Here is a 27,882-nt window from a genome sequence, read left to right as displayed (position 1 = left end):
ATGGATGTTAAACCCATAATTTTACCATCAAACTCCCAAGCAACGGCAAACAATAATACTCCTACTTCCACACAACCGATTATAACAACAACAATATCCTCCAACGCATCTTCCTCAAACTCCAATTCCACTTCCATAACATCAACAGCTTCCTCCTATACAAATAGTTCACCTACAACGGCTGCATCTACGTCACATTTACCGCTCGACTATAGTCTCGGTAATTTTAAACCAGCTATTGCATCCGATTTTCCTGGCCCGTTTGTAAATACCACCACAGCGGCGGTAACACAACCTTCCTCGTTACAAATTCGTGATATTAGCGTTTTGACAACAATGGCGGCGACAATACCATCTCCAACACAATTAATACACCATCGAGTGCATCATCAGATGCATAATCATCATCAGCAACAACAGCCACAACAGGCCCAGCATAGTCCAAATTTAGCGTCGGAGGCTCATAGCCATCAAACGAGTGCCCAGCAACAAAATACACAACAAGATTATCAACCTGTGTCGGCATTTAAAGCGGTGCTGCCAAAAAAGAAAACTACCGACGGTAAGTTCAAATTGGAATTTATGTGAGATTGTGTGTGTGTGCGTTTTTTAAAGGAATACTATGACGAAAAACAATTAAATTCGAATTGGATTAAAAAGGAAGTAGATAGTATTGGATTTTTGTATTTTCTAATAATATTTTTTTCTTCTGTTGTGACAATTTTTTTTTAAGTGGAAAAATTTGGTATGTAATATGAAAAGTTGTATCAATAATAGCCCACTATTGCTTCTCTAAAAAATACACACAGTCAACGCAAGGTATAACGATTGATGTATATATTTATTATATCGCAAAATTTTTTAAGGTGCAATTTTATACAAAAATTGTAGTCACATTTCGGTGAATTTCTAACAAAAAATATAACAATTGACATAATAACTGGTCTGTTTCCGTACAGCAAGAATCTACTAGATTTTACTATTTTCTTCGATATCATAAAGGAAAAATTGTTATCGTAGTAAAAAATTTTAAATTCTTGCATGTTCTGAAACGGACCAAACATGTTTGCATATTTTTTAGTAGACAAACCTATTATTATTTACGCAGTATACAAATTTCGAAAGTGTACAAATTGAAAACTTTTGCACTATCATAGGATTCTAAAAAAATTGTCTTTGTAATTATCTCCCCGTTTTTCGATGTTTCCAATTTTTGAAAACACTAATATGGTAATTTCGCATTTAAAATTAAATTAAATATTATTATTTTAAATATTAGGTTAGAAAGTGTTAAAAGTTGTAGCTTTTATTATCAAATGGTACACTATATTTAATATTCATTATTTTTTATCAAAATTAACTTTATAAAAGGGAACAGATTTCTTAACCCATTTTCTAAACCCAGATTTCTCATTTCATAAAGTGATAATGGTAACCCTTTTTAATATGGAATTTATATATCAATTTCAAATAAAATGAAAAAAAATTCTAAGAAATGTTAAGCATGGCGTTGAACATTTTTCGCAAATTAAATATATATATATATATATATATATATATTTTTCTCCTCTACATTTTTTCAAGATTTATCTATAGGAAGGGAGCATAAAAATATTAATAAATATTAATGATTCAAAATTTTTTGCAACTGAACACAAGATTTGCTTACATTTCGAAGGAAGATATTTTCGTTTAAATTTGGAAAACCGAATATTGTCAAAAGCATATTTATGAAAAAATTTGAAATGACTGCATGGGACTACCTTGTATAGTTATACCAATATATCACCAATATTGCTCCTTTTTTCATGTGTAAAATTGTATATATATACATATTTTCATTGTAGGTATGACTTTTAAGGTGTATTCACATTTTTACTTGATTTCTAATTACAATTTCAAAATAAATAGAATTTTCTTAGACAAGATTTTTATACCCTACACAACTATGTTGTCAGGGTATTATAGCTTTGTGCAGCCCCAAGAGTTTGTAACCCCGCGAAATAGTGGTCCTTTAAGTATACCGATCGTCATATCTCGAATAGACATGTGTGTCCGATCTAGACATGTGTTTCCGTCCGTCTGTCCCTTATATTTTGTAAACACGATACAGGCCACAGTTATGGACCAATCTTCACGAAATTTTGCATGTAGGATGGGTTCTTCCCAATGAAGACCCATTATACCATTATATCACTTTTTTTTGATAAATATCGGTCAATATAGCGGACAAATAAACTCTGACTTTGTGTGAAAATTTTTAAATTTACAGGTAGTTACGTATTCATATATTATTTAGTAACCCACTAGATGGCGGAAATAAAGCGCTGATCGCTTTGAAAATTTCCACGAGGATCCAGGTATGGTCAAGGACAACGTCTATAATTTTCGGTGATGATCAGATAATAATATGGTGATGAAGTGGACCGAAAACTTAAATTTTTGTGTTATTTCGAGCCGATCTATAGGCCACAATTATAAGCCGAACCCACCGTGAAGGGAATATGGACAAGTAATTAGAAGGACTGTACCGATTGTTAGTAATATTCGGAAAATATGTCAGTGTGAGGAAGAGGTGCTGTTGACCTCTAATGGGGCAGGAGGGTGCAACTATCACGAAATATTGCCCAGGCTCGGAATAAAAATCCGCGGAAAATTTTTGTAATTCGTGGTTGTTGTTTAGAAAATTGTATGATCGAAACATATAATCTTTCAAATTAAATATTTTTTAATTTCAATTGTAACTCGTTCTCTCTTCATAGAAAATCTGTTTGATCATATAATCTTTAATTACGAAATAAATAATAAAATTCTATTTTTGGAAGAAATAAAAAAATGGAAACCTGAGTGTAGTAAAAAAGTCATTAGTAGGTTTGTAGAAAATATTCTATCGCTATAAAAATTAAAAACTTCATGTGTTTGATATTTATATTATATGTTGCAACAATTCAATACAAATGATGATAAATATCCTCAGTTGTAAACCTCGTCCAATAATGCGTATGCATAAACTGGGTGTGTAATATACAACTTTAACAAAAGCAACAATTGGAATGTTCCCGTACTGCAAGAATCTACTATTTTTTACTACGATAACAATTTTTCCTTTATGGTATCAAAATAAATTGTAAAAAATAGTACGGGAACAGGCCAAATATTTGATTGAAAATGTTGCAAAATTCAATCTGTCAACAATTAAAAAAATCGGATACATACAAATTATTATTTTTATTTTCCGTTAAAATTTAATTAAGGGCATAAAATACATTTTTAACCTAAAAATATTTGTTTTAAATTAAATATGAATGTGATTTCTTGGGTGGAAATATTTATGGCTTTCAATTTCTCTAAAAAAATAAATAAATTTTATTTATTTCATCTTTTTTATTAAATTTCCTATATCAAATGTTGAATACACAATTTCCATTAACAAATTCTTATACTTATAATTAAAATTAAACAATTTTCCATTATTTTTGGCTAATATTGTCTCTTTTCCACAAAATACACAATGGAATAACAACAACCTAAACAAAAAAAAATGAAAACAGAAAAATAATCAAATATGACAAGAGTAGAGGGAAGCAACAGCCGTCATATTTCAACACCTGATGATGAATTTCATACATTTATTAAAGACAGACACACACACCAACACAATTGCGCATACAAAACGCCTATGCAAAATATAAAACAAGTGACAGTTTTTCCATCTATAACATAACATGTAGGTAGGTGAGATGAGATGAGTCTTATTGGGCTGGTAAAAAATTTATGCATTCGTATATGAAAAATATCACTACTCAAATAGAACACACACACATGCAAAAACCAATGCCAGTTAATTAAAAAAAGATGCAGGAGGAAAATGCTACCATTATATCACTGGCTTGCGCTTCATGTCACTTTTATGTCAAGCACACACACACCACTCATCCAGACGCCATTTCTCACTTGAACCACGAATACATTAAAAGTAGATGAAACACCGCGAATGATAATGAAACAAAATGAATGAAAATCCATGGCCAGGGATAAAAAAAAAATAATTTTGTGGGAGATAGGGGCAAAGAAAAAGTTGAAAAATAAATTTGAATAATGCTTGTGATTTTTTTCGCTACAGTTTCCCTTTGCTGGAAAAATAATATGCTTAAAAGTTTTATGTCGTGGGAAGTTTAACGGGAGACAGTGGCGCTCACTGGCAATTAGGAAATTTGTGTATATATTAAATTGTCACATATGTATGTGCAGGCATTTTGTAAAGATTTATATTTGAGCACAATTTTACAATCGATATTTTTAATATAACCTGTTAATGACGAAAATAAAGGAAAACATTTCCCCAAATTTCCTCTATTACCCACTGTATTAGAATGTCTATGATGTAATTTGGCGATATCGTAGGCGAATGCATATGAGGTGTATAAGACACTTCATGGTTTCCAGCAAAAACGTGGCTTTTGGTTGAATATGCAATTGTTTTTAATATTATATTTTTATATTAAATAATATTTTTATATAAATAAATTAAAAAAAAATTGATAATTTGCATTTTCTCGAACCGAACTCGAATCGTACAAAATTTATATATCTCAAAATGTCAAAATTGTTTTTAATATTATATTTTTATATTAAATAAATTAAAAAATATGAAAACTTGCATTTTCTCGAACCGAACTCGAATCGTACAAAATTCATATATGTATCTCAAAATGTCAAAAATTACCATTTGGAACACTTAAGCATTCAGCGACCAATGATATACACAAGCTCATATATGTATGTATATAGAACTGCAAAAAACAATGAAGTACAACGCGAAAAAGGAATTCAACCAAAGTTGTAGCGATTGTGAATATCCAGGAAAAAAATATTATTCATTTATTCCGTTTGTGTAAAATGAACACAAATCTCCCATGTGGACATAAAAAGGACATTCGAATGGATTTTGTCGGGATTGCAAAAATCCAACAAAATGTGTGTGTGTGTATGTAAATAAATGTAAATATAAAGCATGTGTCTACACATACACTTATGGGAAAAAAAGATTTGCACATATTCGCGTCCAAAAGCATGTATGTAAGTGTGTGTGTGTGTAGGAAACAAGTTGGCTCCACATGAAACTTGAAATAAAAACCAAAACAGACTATAAAGAAAAGAAGTTTTTTCACTCTCAATATACATACATATATATGGAGATATTTTTTTCGGTATATAAAAATGTACATATGTGTGATTTCGTATTTTTGTTGTTGCTGTTGTTGTATATTGTCCAGACAATCATGTTTAACGGACATGATGAAAACTCTGTAACAAGGACACGAAAAATAAAAAACAAATATCACCCTGTGTACATATCACAGCTGTGCTAAAAACCAGATACAAAATTTGTTGTTCGCAAAATATTCAATTTCATGTTGAACATTTCAACAACTTTTTTTGTTTTGCTTTCTATCAACACTCCATTGTTATTTTCTGTTCTACTGGCGACTTGAATAAACTGAAAATGGAGTCCAATGCGAACACATCGTATTCTTCGCTATACATAGGTATTTGGAAAAATGTTTTTTTTTTTTTGCAGTTGTATCTTCCATATGTGATTTTAGTCTTCTTGTATAAAGCTTTACGCTAAATGCAAACATGGATTTATTTTTCGACACTTTTTAAAAAAAAATATTCTTTCTATATTTGCTTATTCTTAACGTTCGGTGTAACTTCTGTTGTGATATTTGATACTGACATATGAATCCCTCCTGTAAGCGGGAAAAATCTTTTTGGCTTAACGCTGAAATGTGATTACTTTTGTAATAATTTTCCTCTTGGTAAGAGTTTTGTTTATTGGTTTGAAATTTGATGATACCTTACATATACATATATGCATACATTAGATGGTAGCTGTGAAAACAAAAGTTTATTTGAGTAGACAGATTTTGTGCAAGTGTGTGTTTTGTAAATCAAATATAGACAATGAAACCACGAAAAAAACTATGTTGAAATTAAAATGTATTAAGTGTTACAAATTTTAAATTTATTAAAACATTACAATCAAAAATATGATAACCAAATACATTTTTAAAAAAATATGTTTGACTTTATTTTTTTTTAATAAAACTCCAATCCTTACAATTCAAACAAAAAAATTGACAGTTGTGTCAATAATTTTTAATATTTTTTTATTTAAGGATTTCTCACTTCAGGCTGACATGGCACATAAAAACTCTTTCTCTTATCGTTGTTTGTAATGTAGTCTAATAGTCTACGGTGTTTGGTATAGTTGTAATTTTTTTTGGATAATATTTATTTTTAGAAGTAGTAGAGAGGTGCGAAAAAAAATGTGAGACATTTTTTTTTGGTTGTGTGATTGATTTATGATAACCATTTAGGCGTTAAAAGGGTGTTGGTGGTGGCAATAACCCTTTTTTTGGGTTGGGACAATAAGGCCTTTCTTATCTTGGATTTGTTAGGGTTTATAATCTAGTTTTATGACAAAAAATAAAAAAAGTAAATATGAAATTTGTAAAAGGACTCGGTTAATGCATCGAAAACCACTTAACAAATCAAATATGTGTACAAATATTTTTTTTTATTTCATATAAAAATATTTGTTATATAATTAATGTTTAACTTTAAATTTAGGTATTGTCTAGAAAAAGTTTCAAATTCGTATATAAAAAGGCAATAATGGACTCTTTTCCGCTGTTAAATAAAAAATAATCAGAATTAATTTGTTAATTTAAAACCTAATTTTGAAACATTTTGTTTTTAGTTCAAATAATTATACTTGTAATTCGAAACATTTCATTTGAAATTAAAATTATTCCATATGAAATTATAATTTTTATACCCTTCACCACACTGTGGTACATGTCTTTGTGCATATGTTTGTAACAGGCAAAAGGAATCGAAATAGACACATGGTTCCTTTTGAGAATATGCATAGAATCACTTTTTAAGTCGATTTATGCATGTCCGTCTGTACGTCCGTCTGTCCGTCCGTCCATGTATTTTTGTTAACAAAGTACAGGTCGTATTTGTGATCCGATTTGAATGAAATTTGGCACAGTTCACTTATATGGCCCAAGGACGAACCCTGTTGAAATTGGGAAAAATCGGTTCAGATTTAGATATAGCTTCCATATATATTTTCGTCCGATTTCATGTAAATGGTGCACCAAAGTCACTATATATCCTTCGATTTGCACGAAATTTGGCACAGAGTACTGAATTAAGTCTAGAACGAGGTGTGTTATATTTCGTGAAAATCGGTTCAGAGTTAGATATAGCTCCCATATATATTTTCGTCCGATTTAAAGTAAATAGTGCACCAAAGTCACTATATATCCTTCCCTTTGCACGAAATTTGGCACAGAGAACGATGTGTGTTAAATTTCGTGAAAATCGGTTCAGATTTAGATATAGCTCCCATATATAATTTCCTCCGATTTTAGGTAAATAGTGCACCAAAGTCCCTATATATCCTTCGATTTGCACGAAATTTGGCATAGCATTCTGAATTAGGTCTAGAACGATGTGTGTTAAATTTCGTGAAAATCGGTTCAGAGTTAGATATAGCTCCCATATATATTTTCGTCCGATTATAGGTAAATAGTGCACCAAAGTCCCTATATATCCTTCGATTTGCATGAAATTCGACACAGCAAACTGAATTAAGCCTAGGACGATGTGTGTTAAATTTCGTGCAAATCGGTTCACATTTAGATATAGCTCCCATATACATTGTCGTCCGATTTTAGGTAAATAGTGCACCAAAGTCCCTATAGATCCTTCGATTTGCACGAAATTTGGCAAAGCAAACTGAATTAAGTCTAGAACGATGTGTGTTCAATTTCGTGAAAATCGGTTCAGATTTAGATATAGCTCCCATATATATTTTCGTCCGATTATAGGTAAATAGTGCACCAAAGTCCCTATATATCCTTCGATTTGCACGAAATTTGTCCCATCGTACTGAATTAAGTCTAGAACGGTGTGTGTTGAATTTCGTGAATGAAATGTTTAATTTCATGTCAATGGTCCTTCAAAAATGCAACGTCTGTTAGGATCCCATCTGTTGAATATACCCAAAGTGGTGAAGGGTATCATATAGTCGGCCCCGTCTGACTTTACTGCTTTCCTTACTGGTTTTAATTGTAATTTAAACCATATTAAAATAATTTTAAAATTAAATATTTTATATTAGTATTTCAAATGGAATAATATTTATTGAAAATTAAATCAATTGTTTTTAAATTATATCTGAAAAGGAGTACTGCAATAAACCTAAATTAATTCGAATTGTTTTAGTTACAGATATAGCCATTTTGATTAAGTATCACAGTATTCGTTAATTTTTATGTTTGGGTTTAAAATCAAATGTATTCAATGTTGTTGTAATATATGTGATCACTGTAACTTCCATGCATACGCCTCTTTCAACAACAATATTTATGTCGTTTTTTTTATGTTCGAAATCCTCGATGCTACCCTCTATTATACAATGAAATCATATAAAAATCAATTTTAATTTATATTCCATAAAAAAATATTTAAAAGTTACCCAAAAAACTCGAACAACAAATAAACCAACTATTCACCCTTAATTCTAACATCAACAGACAATGATTATTTTTTATGCAAATATTATAAATCTGTCATTTAATATCATCACATTAAACGTTTGTAAATTGAATATGAGAGACTTCATTAAGATTGAAAAGACGCCAGACACCAGTCTCAGTATTTTTGTTGTTGTAAGAGATGTCTAAAAATCTTATTTTATCTTAGTGTGTCGCATAAATGAAGAGCAGACGCATAGCAAATCAAATTAAATTAGTCAAAATTGCTACAATAATACAAATTAATTAATACCATGCAGAGAGATATACATATGAGACAATATATGTGAAATGCTCCTCCAATCAGATGAGATGACAAAAATGTTAGATATCTGAAATGAATTGTCGACTGTATTTGAAGTGAAGTGAAATAACCCATATATGATTTGTTTTTCCATTGACCAAAATAAAGACTAATCAACATTTATGATGATGAAAATGATGAAATCATGACTTTGGAGACACAAAAAAAATAAACAAGCTACAAATGATAAATCACACAATACATAATTACTCTACATTCATCTTTAAGAATGACAACACAGAGACGAGCGAAACAAAAAATTGTATATATTTAAATAAACCAAAGCTAAAATCAAAAAGTTAAACAATTTTAAATTGGCATACCTTCCCAAGAATGCGACCAAATCAACAAAAACAATAACATTTATCACACATATATTGTTAAATCAACGAAATCCCCTATAACTTGTTTATTTTACAGGGGCAGTAAATTAAAGTAAATCAATGTATTTGCCAAAAAAATATTTATAAACATCAATGTTCCAATCTTTAGTAGTGCTCCCATAAATTATTCGATAGTTTATGCGTTTTATGGCCACCCCATCACCAACCAAGCAGTGAGCCAGCCAGCTAGCTATATATAATCTTGTACTCAAACATTTTACCTTGTATATCACAGTTGAAAATACAAAACCACAAAAAAATGTTATATATATTCCAAACCCCTTGGCAGAGCTAAAATAAAACGAAATAATAATTTTAAATCACACCAATCGATTCGTTAAGCAATTCAATTAATACCATAATAATAATCGACTCATTGTTGTTGTCGTTCATATTCAAGAGAGCTAAAGCTGAGCACATGATACCACTCGTACCTATCGTGCATACAAAATACACAGAAATTTATTGACACCTAACTTCTTTTCAATACGAATATCAATAAATATTCGTTTGCTATAGTTTTTTTTTTATTTTTTCTGGACATTTGTTGGTTTCTTTGCTTAATGATATTACTCTTGGTGGGGATGATGATGTTGATGATTATGATATGAGTGTCATAAATTGTCATGACTCCCATGAGCAGGGGGTTTGTTATTATTATTTTCACTACAGTGACATATTGTACTGATATCAATTAAAGGGTATGTGGTCATTAAGAATTAAAAAAAAAACGACAAACGCCAAATAATTTTGTGTTTGATAAAAAACTGCATACGTTTAACCAGTTGACAATAGGGTCTCGATAATAGATAAACCTAATGGATGTACCGGTTTTAAAGTGGTGTGTATGGGTCAGAACTTACTATGCATATATATTCTCTTATGGTGTGATGGGATTCAAATTTAGCAATCCACTATTTGTATACATTATTTTTCATTATTTCATATACATATTCCAAAAATATATGATTGTCATAAAGTTGAATTCTCGATTTTGTATACAAACTGTGCCAATAAGGACGACATATATAAAACCAGTAAAACCGGACTGGGCCGACTATATGATACCCTTCACCACTTTGGGTATATTCCACATAACATATATCTGAACCGATTTCAGGGAAATTTGCCAGAGACTAATTTATATTACTTCAGTACGTTCGGCCTAGCTATGGATCTTTTCACGAAGCTTAGCAACATCAGTCTAGACTTAATTCAGTACACTATACCAAAATTCGTGCAAATCGAAAGATATATAGGGACTTTGGTGCACCGATTTAATGTAATTAATCGGACGAAAATATATATGGGATCTATATCTAAATCTGAACCGATTTTCACGAAACATTGCACACATCATTCTAGACTTTATGCAGTACGCTATGCCAAAATTCGTGCAAATTAAAAGATTTCCAGCGGCTTTTGTGCACTAATTTCTTAAAATCGGGCGAAACTATATATGGGAGCTATATCTAAATCTGAACCGATTTTCACGAAACTTAACACACATCATTCTAGACCTAATTCATTAAGCTGTGCCAAATTTCGTGCAAATCGAAGGATATATAGGGACTTTGGTGCACCATTTACATTAAATCGGACGAAAATATATATGGGAGCTATATCTAAATCTGAACCGATTTTCATTTAACACACGTCGTTCAAGGCTTAATTCAGCACGCTGTGCTAAATTTCGTGCAAATTTATTTACACATTTACATTAAATCTATATATGGGAGCTATATATAAATCTGAACCGATTTTCTCCAATTTCAATAGGGTTCGTCCTTGGGCCAAATAAGTGAACTGTGCCAAATTTCATCCAAATCGGATCACAAATGCGACCTGTACTTTGTTAACAAAAATACATGGCCACCCCATCACCAACCAACAAGTCAGCCAGCCAACTAGCTATATATAATCTTGTACTCAAACATTTTACCTTGTATATCACAGTATTTAGGGACTTTGTTGCAGCATTTACATTAAATCGGACGAAAATATATATGGGAGCTATATATAAATCTGAACCGATTTTCTCCAATTTCAATAGGGTTCGTCCTTGGGCCAAATAAGTAAACTGTGCCAAATTTCATCCAAATCGGATCACAAATGCGACCTGTACTTTTTTTAACAAAAATACATGGACGGACGGACATGCGTAAATCGACTCAGAAAATGATTCTATGCATATTCTCAAAAGGAACCATGGGTCTATCTCGAGTCCTTTTGCCTGTTACAAACATATGCACAAAGACATACTACCCTGTACCACAGTTTGGTGAAGGGTATAAAAATAAACACAATCGTTCCCCACCTTGATAGGTTCTAGGACAGAACAAGTGACGTCTTATATAACATAGTGTTCATATTAAAAAGAACAGCAAAAATGACATATCACTCCTAGAAAACAACCGTTATCTGAGTTAACTTCTAAATATTATTTTATGTTGTTCTATACTCTCCTAGCTTTTTTCTAACACTAAATTTTATTCAAAAATAGTCCTTTATTGAATTAAAGTTTCTAAATTACATTTAAATTTTGAAGGGAAAAAATCTCTGGCGTTATATTGGTTAATTTATCAATTGTATAGGAATAATGGAGGTAAAAACATTTTATCCTTCCTTTCAAGAAAATCCGCCTCAGAACCGATACAATTTATATTAATTTCACTGATGAAAACCCAAACCAACCACCCACTACGACATTCAAAACCTTAGGGCAAACAGGATAATCTACCATAAGCGTAAACATAACAGGATAACAATATTTATCAATTGTTTAAGATTGTAATTATTTTTGCTACCTTTTTTAAATGCCATTTTAGCTTTAGAGGTTATACATGAAATAATTGAAAATAATCTATTAGAATGTACTAAGAGGGTGGTTTCATAGCGGATGTGAAGCCAGGAAACACAAATAAATGAACAAGTGCCTGTTTGGCTTTGCTTTGAACACAAGGACTGCCACCTTTACGCTATGAATATATTGCTCCCGGGTGAATTTAAGCAGATGATTGTTGTCGCTTAACGCTATACAACAACTATATACAAAGGAACATACAAGGGGCTAGTAAAAGCGTGCGTGCTTGTGTGTGTGTGTGTGCGGGCACACACAGCATCCCTTACAATAAGTCCCCTGGTCTCGTCTTTGTTGGTAGCACTTAATGTTTACAAATTTATGGGGTTTTCCGTTTTGTTTCCTATTTTGTTGTTCGTTTTCACGGGGGCAAGGGCGTTTTGTTGATGTTATTTTTTTGCAGATGTCTATTGCGTGTTGTGTGTTTACTTTAACAGCTCAGCTCTTGTTTAGTCTGGCATTTGTTGCCGGCGTTTGGTTTTTTGCTCTCGTTTTCTCCGAGCATTTATGACTAAATCCTTTGGCTCATTATTATCTTCGTTTAAAATGATCTGGCCAGAAAATGTGTGTGTTGTCTGATGGATTTTTCACACAACAACAAAAATAATGAATGAAAACAAGTGTTGGTCGTTTGTACACTTGTCTACATGTTGGTGTTATTGTTTTTCTTGTACGTATGCTCGAGTTTAGTGTAGTTACATATGCTGCTGCTTCTGCTGTTCACTTTTTAACCGGTAGTAATGTTTGCCGAACATTTATCCGTATTTGTTTTCCAGCCACCAAGAGGGTGGTAATCTTTGGAAAATGTCCTAAAGATTTCATGGATGTTGTTGTTGTCGTTGTTTTTGTTCGTATTAAGTTAACCTAAGTAACCAGAGTTGGGGTTTTAAATGTGTCGGCTGTTTAGTGGTGGATTTCCTATTGATTTCACTTGTTTGCTTTGGAAATTATAGCAATGACATCAGGAATAGATGGGTAAAGGGTTATAGTTAGCAAAGTGTGTTGAAATAAATGCTATTCGAATTAAATTAAAACTGACAAATATGTTAAAAAAAAATAAAACACAGTTTGATTTATGACATATTCGATGAACGCCTGAATGTTTTAAAAATATATAAAAATTAAAAAAATAGGTAAAAGTAAATTTTGTTAAAATCAAATTTTAATTTGCATTTGTATTTCATAACGAACTACAGCGGCTTCTTTTAATAAAATAAAAATCGGTTTCATTTTATTTAAAAAAATCAATGAACATTCCACATAAACGAAACTGTTTCAAATCGTCTTCAAGACATAAATGTCTGTAACAGGTGATTTATTGCTATAACTCATTGTGGTGGTGATTCTAAATTGTTCGACATTTTATGGCACCGCATGACATATGTCAATCAAAACATTTTATACCTTTCTAATTCAGTGACAAGGCATAACATCTCGCCTGGGTTCTGTGGTGGGTCCGGCATTAACATAAAATGCAATGCAGCACTATAATAAAATATGGTAGCTGATAATGGATACTATTGTGGTAAAATGTACTCTGGCTTAGATGACGCCGCCTATTAACAAAAAAGTAGCTTGAAATTTCAAGTATATTTATTCAAGTCTATGATGAAATAAAAAAATAATTTTTCAAAGTATTATAAAATGACTTAAAAATCTATATAAAAGTGGAAAATTACAAAAGTTCCCATTTACTACATTAATTTCCTCTAATGGTTAGAAAAATCAAATTTTGTCATACTGAAAAAAAAAACAGAAATTGAACAGTTCAAATAACACACAAACCTATTCAAATCACATTTATTTAGTAATAAACTCAAATGCCCCCGTTTATTATTTGCTCTTGATCTCATACCCTCAAAATCATTACCATTACGCCCTATTCATCAGCGGTGGCAAATAAAATCGAAGTCATGAATCAAGCATGAAGATGATGAAGACATACAGGAGGTGGGTACAATACAGAGAAAATCGAACAGATTGTCATCAAATTATGCGTATAGATACGCTAAATACGGTGATGATGTCTATTTCAAGTGCGCACAGCATGGCTGATGGTAAAATTTTATTGTGGTGGTGGGGATGGTGATGGTGTGTGCGTATATCACTATGCCTGAGCCAGACATCTCAACCACCCAACTGACAGCCGCATATAATTTTCATCAATTTCGCACATACCATATAATTATTAGGGCGGTTTTATTCAATTTCATAGGCAATAGGAAATAGGAAAATAAACGCAATACAAGTGGCATGAGCACGTACCATCTTCTGACGTTTTGTTTTTTTGCCTCTTGGGGTGTTACGCTACCACGTAATAATGTTTATCTGTGCAAAAGGCAAAAGTTGACGCAATGAGGATATGAAGAAGGAATGACTTTCTTTGAAACCTAGGGTGTCGCTAGTGGTAAATTCTAATTTGGATGATAATTTACACAAAATAAATCATTAGATTTCTTTTGATATCGATGATGATGATGATGACGATGGCTACGACCTTTGGGAGTTACTATTTACGTTAATTGTATGAAAGGGGATAGTTCAGTTGAATTAATAATAAATATGTCGTTTGATAGGAATTAATCATTAATAGAAAATAATTCTATATACAATAAAAACTATTAATGAAAGGATTTAGCTATTCTAGCAGATGTAGAAGGGCATATTTTTTGTATTTTTTATGAGTTATTCATAATGCTTATAATTGACATTATCTAGGAACTGCTATACTAAAATTTAAAGTATTAAATTGCATGCTTTTTAATTTTAAACACGTTCGATATAAACATTAATCAGCCACAAATCAGTAATAAAATAATTAATCGTTTCTAACTAAAACAACAGAAAATCGAAACTAATCTATAGCAATTCAAAGTTATTTACATGAGATTAAGTCTACGATTTTTTTCATTTAGATTGGTTTCTGGTGTTATTCGTCAGATTATCAAACGTATTATAAAAAGATAAAGGTTTAGATTTAATAATTCGAATATTAGTTAGGGACAAAACAGATTTTAAACGATTAACAGCGTTACCCACAGGAATTTGGTTTTGTTTTATTTTTTTTTCAGATTAAGCAAATACTGGCTAATCTAATATTTGGGTTTTAGAGAGTTATAAATTTTATTTTATTTTTTTTTTTTTCATTCATCACTATTGACCGAATTGAATACCACGCAACATTAAACTAGCAACTGAAAATTCTCCGTTTTGCAAGATAAGTAAACGATAAAATGTGAATAACTTTTGGACTTTAATCAATTCCCTCTATTTATAGAAGTCCCACACTGACTTTTATTGTGTGTCCAAACGTTACGATACGATAAAAAAATCAATCAAATCATATAAAATTATAAAACGTGTATTCATTTTATAGCTCAGTGGTTGGTCAATATCTACACACACACTTTAGAAACCAATAAGAAAGATACTGCAATAATTTTCACCATAAATGAAAGTGAAGTGTGTGGCAAATAAATGTCAATATTGAAAATTGTCGGCATTTACCTTCAAAGAGAGGATATTCTTATTAGCTTTGCAATAAAAATATAAAAAGCTATCTTCAACGGTATATAAATAAAGAAGATCTTATTACACAAGTCCGCTCAGAAAGAAAGACATATTTTAAAAGCAGTTGAGTTAATTCATTATTTGCATTCCGTAAATAGGAAATAAATCTTATCACACTTCGAGAAGAGTAATGTTGAAGAATAAAACTCGATATTCATTATGACAGAAAAAAAATCGGACATCGATTGAACTATGGTCATAAAAAATTCTATTAAATATACATAAATTCATTTCTCTTTAGCAATGTACGTCCTCGCTATGGCATAGAGTCAGACTCACACCTCCATAGGTAGAAATTCATTCGACATTTCTGTCTGTCTACCATTCAATCACCTCGCCATGTCCACAAGAGTGAATTGGAAATCGAAATGAGTCTAAAGTTTAGATAGCCTTCTGATTTATGATATTGATAAGTTTGTGAAAAGGTATTTCTTGTAAATTGCCTTGCTTGGTATGCCAAAACGTACATGCCAACCCCCACTCTTCTTACTCAGAGGTTTATTTGTGTACTTTACGTTATGTTTGTGTATTTATTTTTCCATTTAATTTATTGAACGGAATCGATTGCATTCTCTCTATCATTCACCATGTGCAAGTTATGCAGCAGATTGTTTGGTCATCGGAACTAATGATTCTTGTAAATAGATATTATGGACAAATATTACAACAATATATTGTTGTAATGTTTGTATTGAAAATGTATGTTTATTTGGCGGAACCTTAAAAGGTAGAATATAGAAGACCGTTTCCCGTTTTGCAGAGAAGTGTTACGTATATTTTTAATTTTCTTTGCAAAAGTAGCTACAATCAATTCTGGAAGCTTTTTTCCTTTTTTTTGTACGAAAATCGGTCTTAATTTCTATAAAAATTTGTAGCTTGTGTATTGACATAACCCCAAATATAAAGTCAAACATAGTTTTGCTAACATTATTTTTAACAGTTTGCTTTGAAATCTCTATTTTGTTATATAGGACAAACAAAGTCGTAACCCTTTCTTTTGAATCGTCATTGATATTTTGTAACACAGAACACGATTTGCTTTTCAGACAATATAATTTTTCAAATAACAATTAAAATCTCATTGTAAATTATTGACCATGAAACCATTAATCATGCACAGCCACACCCTTTTTTCACATCCTCAAAAATCACCCCATACTAGCGGAAAAATCTTAACACAATCCACCTGTTTTGCTGTCCAAGTTCACATATGGTGGCACAAAAAAAACACAAACTCATTTCGAAATACGAATGAAAAAAAATTGAAATTCATGATATACCATATCAAATTTCAAAACATAATTATTTTTACATTGAATCCATATCAGATGAAGAACAAGAATGAATATTTACACTAATCCACCTTACATGACCATTAATGCCGGGGATAAAAGCCAGCCAGTCGACAGTAGCGACATCATCAACGCCATTGCCACCCTAATCAAAACACCGACAACAACAACAGCAACAACACAAATCAGTTACGGAAGGCATGGCAGGCAGTCTGGATGACAACGAGTCAAAGGCACATAGCCTTCAACAAATCAGCAAATTTGTGCCTCAAACATGATTAAAGCTGTATCATTTAACTGTAGTTGTTGTTGTTGTTGCTGCTGCTGTTGTTTTCTACTAAAGTTTGGGGTTGCAATGATGCCAGGATGATTGTGTTGCTGCAGTCAAAATATACAAATGTTTGGCATCACACGATTTATCCTTTTTGAATGCGGTAGCTGATTTTGCAAACGCCTTTTGTTATGTCTGTGTTAATCGGGTTTAATATGCGTTACAAGGGAACAAAAAAAACATCTGTTCTTGTCCACACCCGGTTAAATGGAGCATGACAAAATTCAAAAACATACAAAGCGGGTAATTTCCTTCACGCCTACACCTTATTCCATGCCATGGGTGTCTAAGGTGAAGTTAAACGGCGTAATGAAACAGAAAAAGGGTTAAATTTCTTGCAACAACCAATATTACTTTGAATATTTTTTTATGAAGAGTCAAATTTTCCTAACTATTCTCATTTATTTCCTCTTTTTCAGATGAACTTGCCTTCAGCATTAATCGTTTAGTAAAGACTGAACAATTGCAAGCCCACAGTGCAGCTATGGCAGCAGCAGCTGCTGCAGCAGCCGCCGTCGCCGCCAATTCCAACAAACTTATTAAAGAAGAAACCAACAACAATAGCCTTACAATGTTGAGCAAAAATCACATATTACAATGGAAACTGGACAATGCCAACAATAATGGAATGCCCCTGCATTACCCCAACTTGGCCAATTTGGAAGCTGAACGTCTCTATGAACGTGCCTCACGCTCGCGATCACGTAGCCTATCACGCTCGTCTTCGTCACAAATTGATTTAGATGATGACAGCAACTGTCGGCGCTCATTACATTCAAGATCACGATCAAGATCCAGTTCAGTGGAGTTAGAAGTTGATTCACCACCCACATCCCCAGTGCCGCCAAGACTTCCAGCCTCCAGACCATCAAGTGCCCACAATACGAGTGAAAAAATGAGCAGTAGTGATGGCAGTAGTCGTACTAGTCCCAAAAAGTCTGAAATGTTTTCGGTATCCGCCTTGCTACGTAAAGATGATAACCATCAAAAGTCATCATCCCTACATACCCATCCGACTGGCTGTGATCCGTTTGAGGCTTTCCGACAAGCATACCCCGCCAACTACGAACAAGCCATGTTTCAAAGACCCTTCCTGTCGCCTGCCTTTCCCTTCTTTGCTGCATTTGCCTTCCATCAGGGTCAGCAACAGCAATCTGGTTTAAGTTCGAGGTAAGTGGTAATGGCAATTGGCTAAGTGGCTGGTATTATAATTAAGCTTACATATTTTAATTTTGTTAAAACCTCTATGTAAACCCTTTTTTCCATTTGTGTGTATTTTTTCCGTAGTTATCACCCTGCCTCCCAAGAAGACCTATTTAGATTGCGTAATTTAATGGCGCCTCTACAGACTGCCCAGAATGGTACTAGCCATGCGGCAGCGGCTGGTGTCGGTGTTCCTGGTGCCAATGGTCTACCACCAAATTCTCATTTGGGCCTGGCCGCTCACCCCTCGCATTTGCATCATTTTCACCATATGGCTGCGAAGTGGCCTGGTTTACCACAATTCAGTGACCTGTACTCATGCATGAAATGCGAAAAAATGTTCTCCACACCCCACGGTCTAGAGGTACACTCTCGCAGGACACATCATGGCAAAAAGCCCTATGCTTGTGAGCTATGCAATAAGACCTTTGGCCATGAAGTTAGTTTAAGTCAACACAGGTTAGTAGACAAACAGAACAGAAATGTAGTAGTAATTGGTATGATGGTAAACCTATTTGGTTTACACAAAATCCAACTTACTTTTTAATTTTAATTCTCGTCAACTAATTATAATCGTTGTTCTTGTTGTTTGTCTTTCGTTTTTTTAATTGTTGGTGTTTTCCATTTACTTAGGGCTGTTCATAATGTCGAAAAAGTCTTTGAATGCAAACAATGTGGCAAACGTTTTAAACGATCCAGCACCTTGTCCACTCATCTGCTCATACACAGCGATACCCGACCATTCCCTTGCAGTTATTGTGGCAAACGTTTCCATCAGAAAAGTGATATGAAGAAGCATACGTACATTCATACAGGTAAGTTCTGAAATGCCACAGAGAGAAAAAAACAAAATCTTAATTAAAAGCCAAAAGAATCCTCTGTCAAAGTGTAGGAAATAATAGAAAAACAAAATATAATGGAAGTGAAAGACCAAGGATATAAATGTAGAATGTTGAGGTCTAATAATAGAATATTCATAACAGTATATTCATAGGATCTTGATAATTAATTAAGGACTAAAAAATATCAACCTTTCTACAGAGATGATATTTCAACGAAAAACAAATATCTCTTCCATAATAAAAAATCGTACCACCAGATGACATGTTTTTCCTGCAACAATTTTTGGGAGAGATTAACGCACACATAGCTAACCTGTCAAAATCTATTTGTCGTCGATATTTTATTTCAACACCAATATCATTTTTTCATTTCAACATCTAAAATTTAATCAAAAAATAGATTTTGTTCCTAAATGTATGACGAAACATAACAAAACTGCCTAAAATTTACATAACAATTTTAAATAATTTATTAAAGTATTGTGTTGTTCAATTTTATTCATTTTAATATATCCAACCTAAATAGAGGAAGAAAAAAACTAACATTGCATTGAAATATTCATAATCATGTTCATTCACATGCATGCATGTATTTGTACGAATGTTGGACATTTATGTGTTGAATAAAATCTAAGCCAAATTCAATTTCAAAATACATTAAATCCCTGAAATGTTAAATCAAAATCTGCTGCCATTCAACGGAATGAATTTATATAAACACACTCGCACACAGACACAGAGATCAGCATCAAACATGAAAAAAACCACACACAAAATTTAATAAATGGAAAATCAGCACAACGCGAATAGACGTTAATGCCACACTCACACATATACATATATACAAAATTCTGACGTATACAGATTATATTACACAAGGATAAAGCAAAACGCATACACTGAAAAAGCGATTCATCTGAATGTGGTTTCTAATGTAGTCTGCTCCATTTACTCACTCATAGTTTTTTTTTTGTTCTCCATTTTCAAATGTCTCCCAGCATAAATTCCATAAAAATCCTTTCTGGTGATAACGGTACTATGCTGTGGAAACTGCAAAGATTTGAGAGACGGAAGGTGGGTGGCTTGAAATAAATGGAATATACCCAGCTATGCAAGAGAAATCACAACACAAATATTCGTTATCCCCACTCAGGCGTATGACACCCAACCCCCACCATGGCTTTTGGAAAATCTGGAAATGTAAAGAAAAAATCACTAAACTTCATTGAAAGACTCCTCCAAAGGAGAGTGAGTCCCAATACTAAAATCCATACAATTACATTTATCAGTGTCGCCCCCACGCACGCACCCAAATACACAACCACGTCTTGTGGTTCTCATTCTTATGCACTCACGCTCTTTACAAATATATACAAAAGCTTTTGTTGTGAAAACCTGCAAAAATAATAATAATAAAAAAATGGCAAGACACAAAGAGAGAGAGAGAGAGAGCTTGTCGTGCGCACTGGATTTTGTGCAATGATGGCGTAAATGAAATAGAATGGAATCATGAAACACAGTGGGATGTCAATCTCTCTCTCAATGCCATACAGCTCTCTTGCATAGCGTTCTGATTGCCATAGATAAGACTACTCAACTCTCTTTGCGAAACAATACAAAAACAAAAAAGCTTTGAAGCCCCCCCACCAGCCAAGAAGAGCATCAATGTGTTTGCCATAGCTGCAGTTGTATGAAGCCCAACAAAAAATCACAGACAACCAATGAAAAATTTAGTCAAGGCAACTTGATTTTATAAGCTTTATACACATACACTCACACACACCGACACAGACGATATAAAACCCAAACCCACTTCCCTAAGCAATACATCCATAGGAAGTTAAGCAAATAATGAAATGGTGCTTGTCATGGTGGAGCGTTGTAATAAAACTACCTTTCATGAAATCAACCCCATTACGGCGAACTCTATCCCCCCGTTTCTTCCATTGCCAAATTACAAGTGGAGGAAATAGCGCTTGATTTTTCGAATTTCCTTAGATTTACAAAATGGCATCAAATAATGGAAGGTACAGCAACAGCGCAATCAATACAAAAATCGAATAGAGATTAATAAACAAAGGAATGGCTATAAAGAAACTCAAATAAACACAATCAGGAAAATATTATTTATGAGACAAAAAATTTTCAATTAACTTTAATATAAATAAATATTTGTAAGGCAAAATTTATTTAATTTCACAGATTTGTATGTATATCTTCGAAAAAAAAAATCATAAAACCCTCTCTCTTAAGGTTTTATATTTTATTATATCCTGCATAAAAATCTATGCATTCTCTGCTGTTGCTTTCTGCTTCATTTAACATTTTTGCGTGTTTATGTGTAGCAAAACTGAAATCAAAATCAGCGTCTTTATATCTTCTAAGTATTTTTATCGTTTTAGTCTTCGATTTTCTTTTATGGCCGTTTTCCTTACATTCATTCATAGTGTTACACAAACAGATCCATACACGTACACACAACAGCGGCAACCGTGCCGGAAAAGGAAATAAAATGAAATTTTAACTGAAATACAATACACTTAGAGAAAAAAATACTCACATTGCATTGTGATGAAAGGTACAAACGTGATTTCGCGTAATTTCTTCAAACATAGGTGATCCAATAAATTTCGTTTATTCGTAAAAAAGTGAGTGGATTGTTCTTATCCGAAAAAACACATTTTTTACATTCTTTCCCACAGATTTTTATTCCGTTTATTAAATTTTAAATTGGATGCATCCTTTTGCTTAGCGTAATATTCTATTTTTTAGCTATGTTGAAATATTGAAAGAGCAATATTCATATTTTTCCCTCCACCATAGTATGAGGGGTATATTAATTTTGTTTTTCCGTTTGTAACTCATCGAAATAAAGTATATATATATATTCTTGATCAGCGTAACGATATAGCCAAGTTCGTTTGTCTGTTGTAATCACTCTAGCGTCTAAACGAATTAAGATAGATCGCTAAAATTTTGCATAGAGTCGTCTTTTGTCTTCAGGCAGGTCGTGTTCGAAGATGGGCTTCATCGGTCCACATTTAGGCATAGCTCCCATAAAAGGGTATCTCCCAATTTTCGGTATTTTGAGGTTCTGAATTCGCTGAAATTTGATACATAGAGTTCTTATTGGGTAGCAAATCTCTCCACCATTCGACCGAATTCGCTGAAATTCGGTACTATGAGTACTTATTAGGTAGCAAATCTTTATACTAAAAATTATAAATATAGGTCAATTTTTTCCGGCAGCTCCCATATAAGGGTAACCCCCAATTTTCGGTATTTTAGAGTTCTTGAGTTCTTGAATTTTTTCCGGCAGCTCCCATATAAGGGTAACCCCCAATTTTCGGTATTTTAGAGTTCTTGAGCGCTGTTTTCAATCGAATTCGCTGAAATTTGGTACATGGGGTTCTTATTGGGTACCAAATTTCCCCACTGAAATGTTTTTATATTTAAATTTAAGATACCCTAAATATAGTGCTGAAACCGTTGAAATGTTTATTATCGCCGGCCTATGATGTTTTATACACCAAATTTTCTATACAACAATTTTGTACCGCGCCAAACTAAACGCCATGATTTCGTTTAAATATTTAAATCATAAACTAACGAAATCCGTGAAATAGAACGACTTTAAACCTTTTAAACATTGATTTCCTGTAAATGCTTCCTTAAAACCCGAATTCATTCTTTAAACACAGACACATTCAAAACATTTCCGTTGTTTCACCTCTTAATAGATTTAGTATATGTTTCTGGTTTTGTTAAGACAAACCAAATATACAGCATGTTCTTGCCCATCCTACACCAAGGATAAAATGTCAGACAGACAAGACACACACAGACACATACCTATCTATTCGACAATGATATTAACAACCCAGAACACCCTGAACAATTTGAATCCATGCTTTAAACTAAACAGATTTCAATGATTTTCAGCCATGATACAGATTTTCCTTTATGTATTCGGCTACTTCGGGTTTGAGCGTGTGTGCTGTTACTCTCAGTAGTCAATGCTTTTTTCCATTTGTTCTTCTTTGTCTACTCTTTCACTCCACATACACACACACACACACGAATATTTTGCAAGAGGAATCTCAAGACATGTATTTTCAGCAAAAAATAGTATATACTCACACAGCTATATATTTATGTATGTATGTGTGTATCTGTACTATATAAAATCCCTATATAGTAAATCGATATATACATGTATGTGTGTTAGTATATAGAGGAAAACAATCGTAAAATAATGTCAAAGAAAAGAACAAATCTGTATGAAAAATAAAAACAAGCAACAACGACACCAAACGAGTCTTGAAACTGAAATCATTGGTTTGGAATTTTAACTACTTTCTACAAACTCATACCCATTACAGATTCCCTCACACACACACACGTGCACACACACACTTGTTTAACAAAACATTCAATTCTCTACTGTACTACCACTACCCTACCACTGTATATTCTTCTCTTCTCCTATCCTGTTATGTCATTGTACGCACATCTAAAAGGAACAAAGTTGAATTGAGTACATAATGATATTGCAGGGACGTGATTGTTAAAACATTCGACCATTGGGATGTGCTTTGATTCCTTCAACAACAGATTTTTACCCTCAACCTAAACGTGAATGGATGGATTCATTCGTCGTATACCCCCTAAAGTGATGGCGTTCACTTTAGCTATGGCGGTTGCTTTTATGATCTTTGCACTGTACTCTAAGCTAGCTCCATTGCCGGGGCTGGGCGGGGGGGTTTGAGGATTTGTGTTAATTTGGGATGGCTATGAGCAAGAGAGGGCAATCATGACGTTTTACTCGTTCCTTTTACAATTACACAATGTTGTGAGTTGTGTAGCGATGGAGTATTCACATAAAAGGAGCCAAACAACAGGAGCAATCACATCATCAAAGAGGGGGGGAAATGTATTAAAACGCACTACAATTCGTATCAAATTGAATGGAAGAGAAACTGTAGGGTATAACGAATGTCAATTTTTGAACATACATAGATATTATTACTAAGGTAGTTGGTATGGAAAACCACAGTTTTAAGAGATAAGGGACCTTTCCCCAAATAAAATTAAATTACAAAATTAATTGTACATTTTTATATCCTCCACCATAGTATGGAGGGTATATTAATTTTGTCATTCCGTTTGTAACTCATCGAAATATTCATTTCCGACCCTATAAAGTATATATATTCTTGATCAGGGTAAAATTCTAAGACGATCTAGCCATGTCCGTCCGTCCGTCTGTTGTAATCATGCTATCTTTTGAAGGAATTGAGATAGGGTGCTGAAATTTTGCATAGGTTTGTCTATTGTTTGCAGGCAGCTCAAGTCCGAAGATGGGATATATTGGTCCACGTTTAGGTATAGCTCCCATATAACAGTACCCCATCATTTTCGGTATTTTGGGGTTATTGAGCGCGTTTTTCAACCGAATACGCTGAAATTTGGTACATTGCGTTCTTATTGGGTAGTAAATGTATCCACAAAAAATTATAAATATAGGTCCACTTTTTCTTGTAGCCCCCATATAACGGTACCTCCAAATTTTCAGTATTTTGGGGGTACCCCCCAAATTTTCGGTATTTTGGGATTCTTGAGAGCGCTTGTCAACCGAATTCGCTGCAATTTGGTGCATTGGGTTCATATTCGGTACCAAATATCTCTACTAAAAATTATAAATATCGGCCCACTTTCTCTGGTAGCCCCCATGTAAGGGCACCCCCAATTTTCGGTATTTTGAGCGCGATTTTCAACCGAATTCGCTGAAATTTGGTACATTGGGTTCTTATTGAGTACAATATATCTCTATTAAAAATTATAAATATCGGTACACTTTTTCATTTCAAATACCTATATGGTGGAGTGTATCCAAAGTTCGGCCCGGCCGAACTTAACTCTTTTTCACTTGTTAGTATTGTCTCTCACAACGGTTAGTTTTACATTCGGTTGTTTCATTTTTCATTTTTTGGCGTTCTGGCTTAGAGCTTTTAGATTCAAGTAGTATTTATTCGTTACACCCTTATATAAATTAGTATGACTTGGTAAGGATACATACAAGTTGTCTATCATCATCCTTGTCTTCTTCCTCTGGGCGCCTGAAATGGTGTTTTTCTTCTAGCAAAGATTACTTGTATTTTCCTGTTTGCCTTGATATTGAACGACGTCTAGTCTCTGGTTTCTAAGCACGTCCATATGCTAACGGCCCAAATAACGTCACGTAGTATCGCACAGATTATATGAATAAAGTCTAGCTAAAACGGCACTACCCCAGAACTTCGCAGAAACACTATTTCTATTTTTTCCATTTTATTTTTTGTTGTTTTTATTTTTACTTAAAGCAAAGTTTACTTTTTTATTTATTGCAATCTTTTGGATAATGTAGAGTTTTTCATTTTTTTTTTTTTTGTGTGTTTTTCTTACTTCCCTTCTTCTAGATGGTCCTTTTACGTGGTTCTGTGTTTTTTTTTCTCAAGGCGTTGGCCATGATTTTCGCATATTTCAATGTTTGTTTTTTTGTATTTTTGAAATGTTTTCCCTGACTTGATGTTTACTTCATCCTATACTCCTTTTAAGTTTATTTATGTTAAGATTTTTTTCTTCGAAACATTTATAATATTTTCTTTTTATTTCGCTGAGTAAAGGATGCTCAATACAGGGGAAATGGAACGTTTGTTTTATAGATTGTGTTTTACTTTTGTTGTTTTATATATATATATATATATATATATTTTGTGATTTTTATGTGCTTGTGTTGGGTAAGAGATTTGTTTTTGTTTCATTTGTAAAGAATTTTTTTGTTTACCTGTCAGATTGTAATGAATGTTAATTCTAGAGCTGTGGGTTGAATAAAAAAAGTGAGAAGTATAGAATACTTTATTACAAATACATGACTTTAATTTGCATATTATGTTTTTAGACCCAATATTAAAAACAAAAGATTAAAAACGTAGATTTCTAATCCAGGAAAGCCACTGCTGTAAATCACAAAAATATTTAAATACAAATTTCAAGGCAAAATAAAAAATGCAGGAAAAATTCAACCACAAAAACCACACAAATATTCTCCTAACCACAGAGCACATCAGACACTTTAAATGAATATAAAATGTTATAGTACAAAAAATGAAGATAAAATTAAGAAGAGAAATTTAAAGAACAGACTACAGTGTAAAGTGTTTGGAGAGACATTATACAAGTTGGGGGTTGTTTTTCAAATGTATATTTTGGTGTGTGGGGGAGTTCAAGCCATGTGGTTTTCATTTCATATTACAGGAAAGGAATTAATGCTAGAGACAACGATGTAAAGCATATCGGATTTTATGATTTATATAGGTTTTTTTTACTACATGATTATAGGTAGGACATAACTATGTCTTGCATCATTTGTCTATGTTCGGTATATCTCCACAAATTCCTAACAACTTGAGTAGTTTAAAATGTTGGCTCAAGAATTCAATTCTTATATGATAATAACGAGGCTAAAATAATTTTCAATATAATAGTACAGTTCTGAGATTTACTCTACACCCAATTCCACCGTCTACGTCCTTGGCTTTCACTTCCAAGATTTTATTTTATGACAATTTAAATAATAAATGAAATCACATTTACCATAGCCATTTGATTGCTAACATTTTTCCCCTTTGTTTCCCTTTTGTTCTTGCAGGTGAAAAACCTCACAAGTGCCAAGTGTGCGGCAAGGCATTCAGTCAAAGTTCCAACCTCATCACCCATTCACGTAAACATACCGGCTATAAACCATTCTCCTGTAAACTCTGCCACAAGTCATTTCAACGTAAAGTGGATTTGCGACGTCACAAAGAAACGCAACACACAAATTTGGGTCCATTGCTCGAGCGCAATATGGGTAAGGTGGACTTTTTGGCAGCAGCGGCTGCGGCAGCCGCTCAAAGTGGCCAACATGAAAATGGATTGCTTTCGAACGGCAGTAGTGGTTCCAGTCAAGTTGGTGGCTTGTCATCGCCCCCGTCTGTGGGGGGTCCATCACAACACCATGGTCCTACGACAAATACAGCCTTAAATGCCCAGCTGACCGCAATGAATTGCCAAAAGGTATCATTGCTGGTATAACATCAACAACAACAGCAGCATCACGAACAACAACAAAGTCACCATACTCAATTGTTGTCGCAAATGCAACAATCCTCACATACTCATCAGAATCACAACCATCATCACCCTCAGTCACATCATGGGTCCCACATGACCCACAACGTTAATACTAATCATGCCCAGACGCATGTGCATCATACTCAATTGTCAGTAAGCAGGCCAGAACAACGAACATGTGCAATATTGAATACAACAGTTGTAGAAAAATCACAAAATTTTAATTTATTTATTGCCTAAAATTAAGGAGATATAAAAAAAAAATTTAAATGAACTAATTTCATTTATTTGTTATACCATACATAAAAAAATTGTTATATATAATTTA

General features: G+C 33.1%; 1 protein-coding gene across 1 annotated transcript; it reads left to right on the top strand.

Moving 5' to 3' along the window:
* On the top strand, window positions 1-27,608 carry LOC133324126 (zinc finger protein sens). Its single transcript, XM_061533013.1, has 5 exons — window positions 1-562; window positions 17,775-18,525; window positions 18,643-19,017; window positions 19,192-19,373; window positions 27,091-27,608. The coding sequence occupies exons 1-5, from the start codon at window positions 1-3 to the stop codon at window positions 27,513-27,515; spliced, it is 2,295 nt and encodes a 764-aa protein (XP_061388997.1). The 3' UTR covers window positions 27,516-27,608.
* The last annotated feature ends 274 nt before the right edge of the window (window positions 27,609-27,882 follow it).

This window comes from Musca vetustissima, unplaced genomic scaffold (genome assembly GCF_032173495.1).
Source record: "Musca vetustissima isolate MV318-11 ecotype Yass unplaced genomic scaffold, APGP_CSIRO_Mvet_v1 utg26239, whole genome shotgun sequence".
NCBI lineage: Eukaryota > Metazoa > Arthropoda > Insecta > Diptera > Muscidae > Musca > Musca vetustissima.
This window is presented reverse-complemented; position numbering and strand designations above follow the sequence as displayed.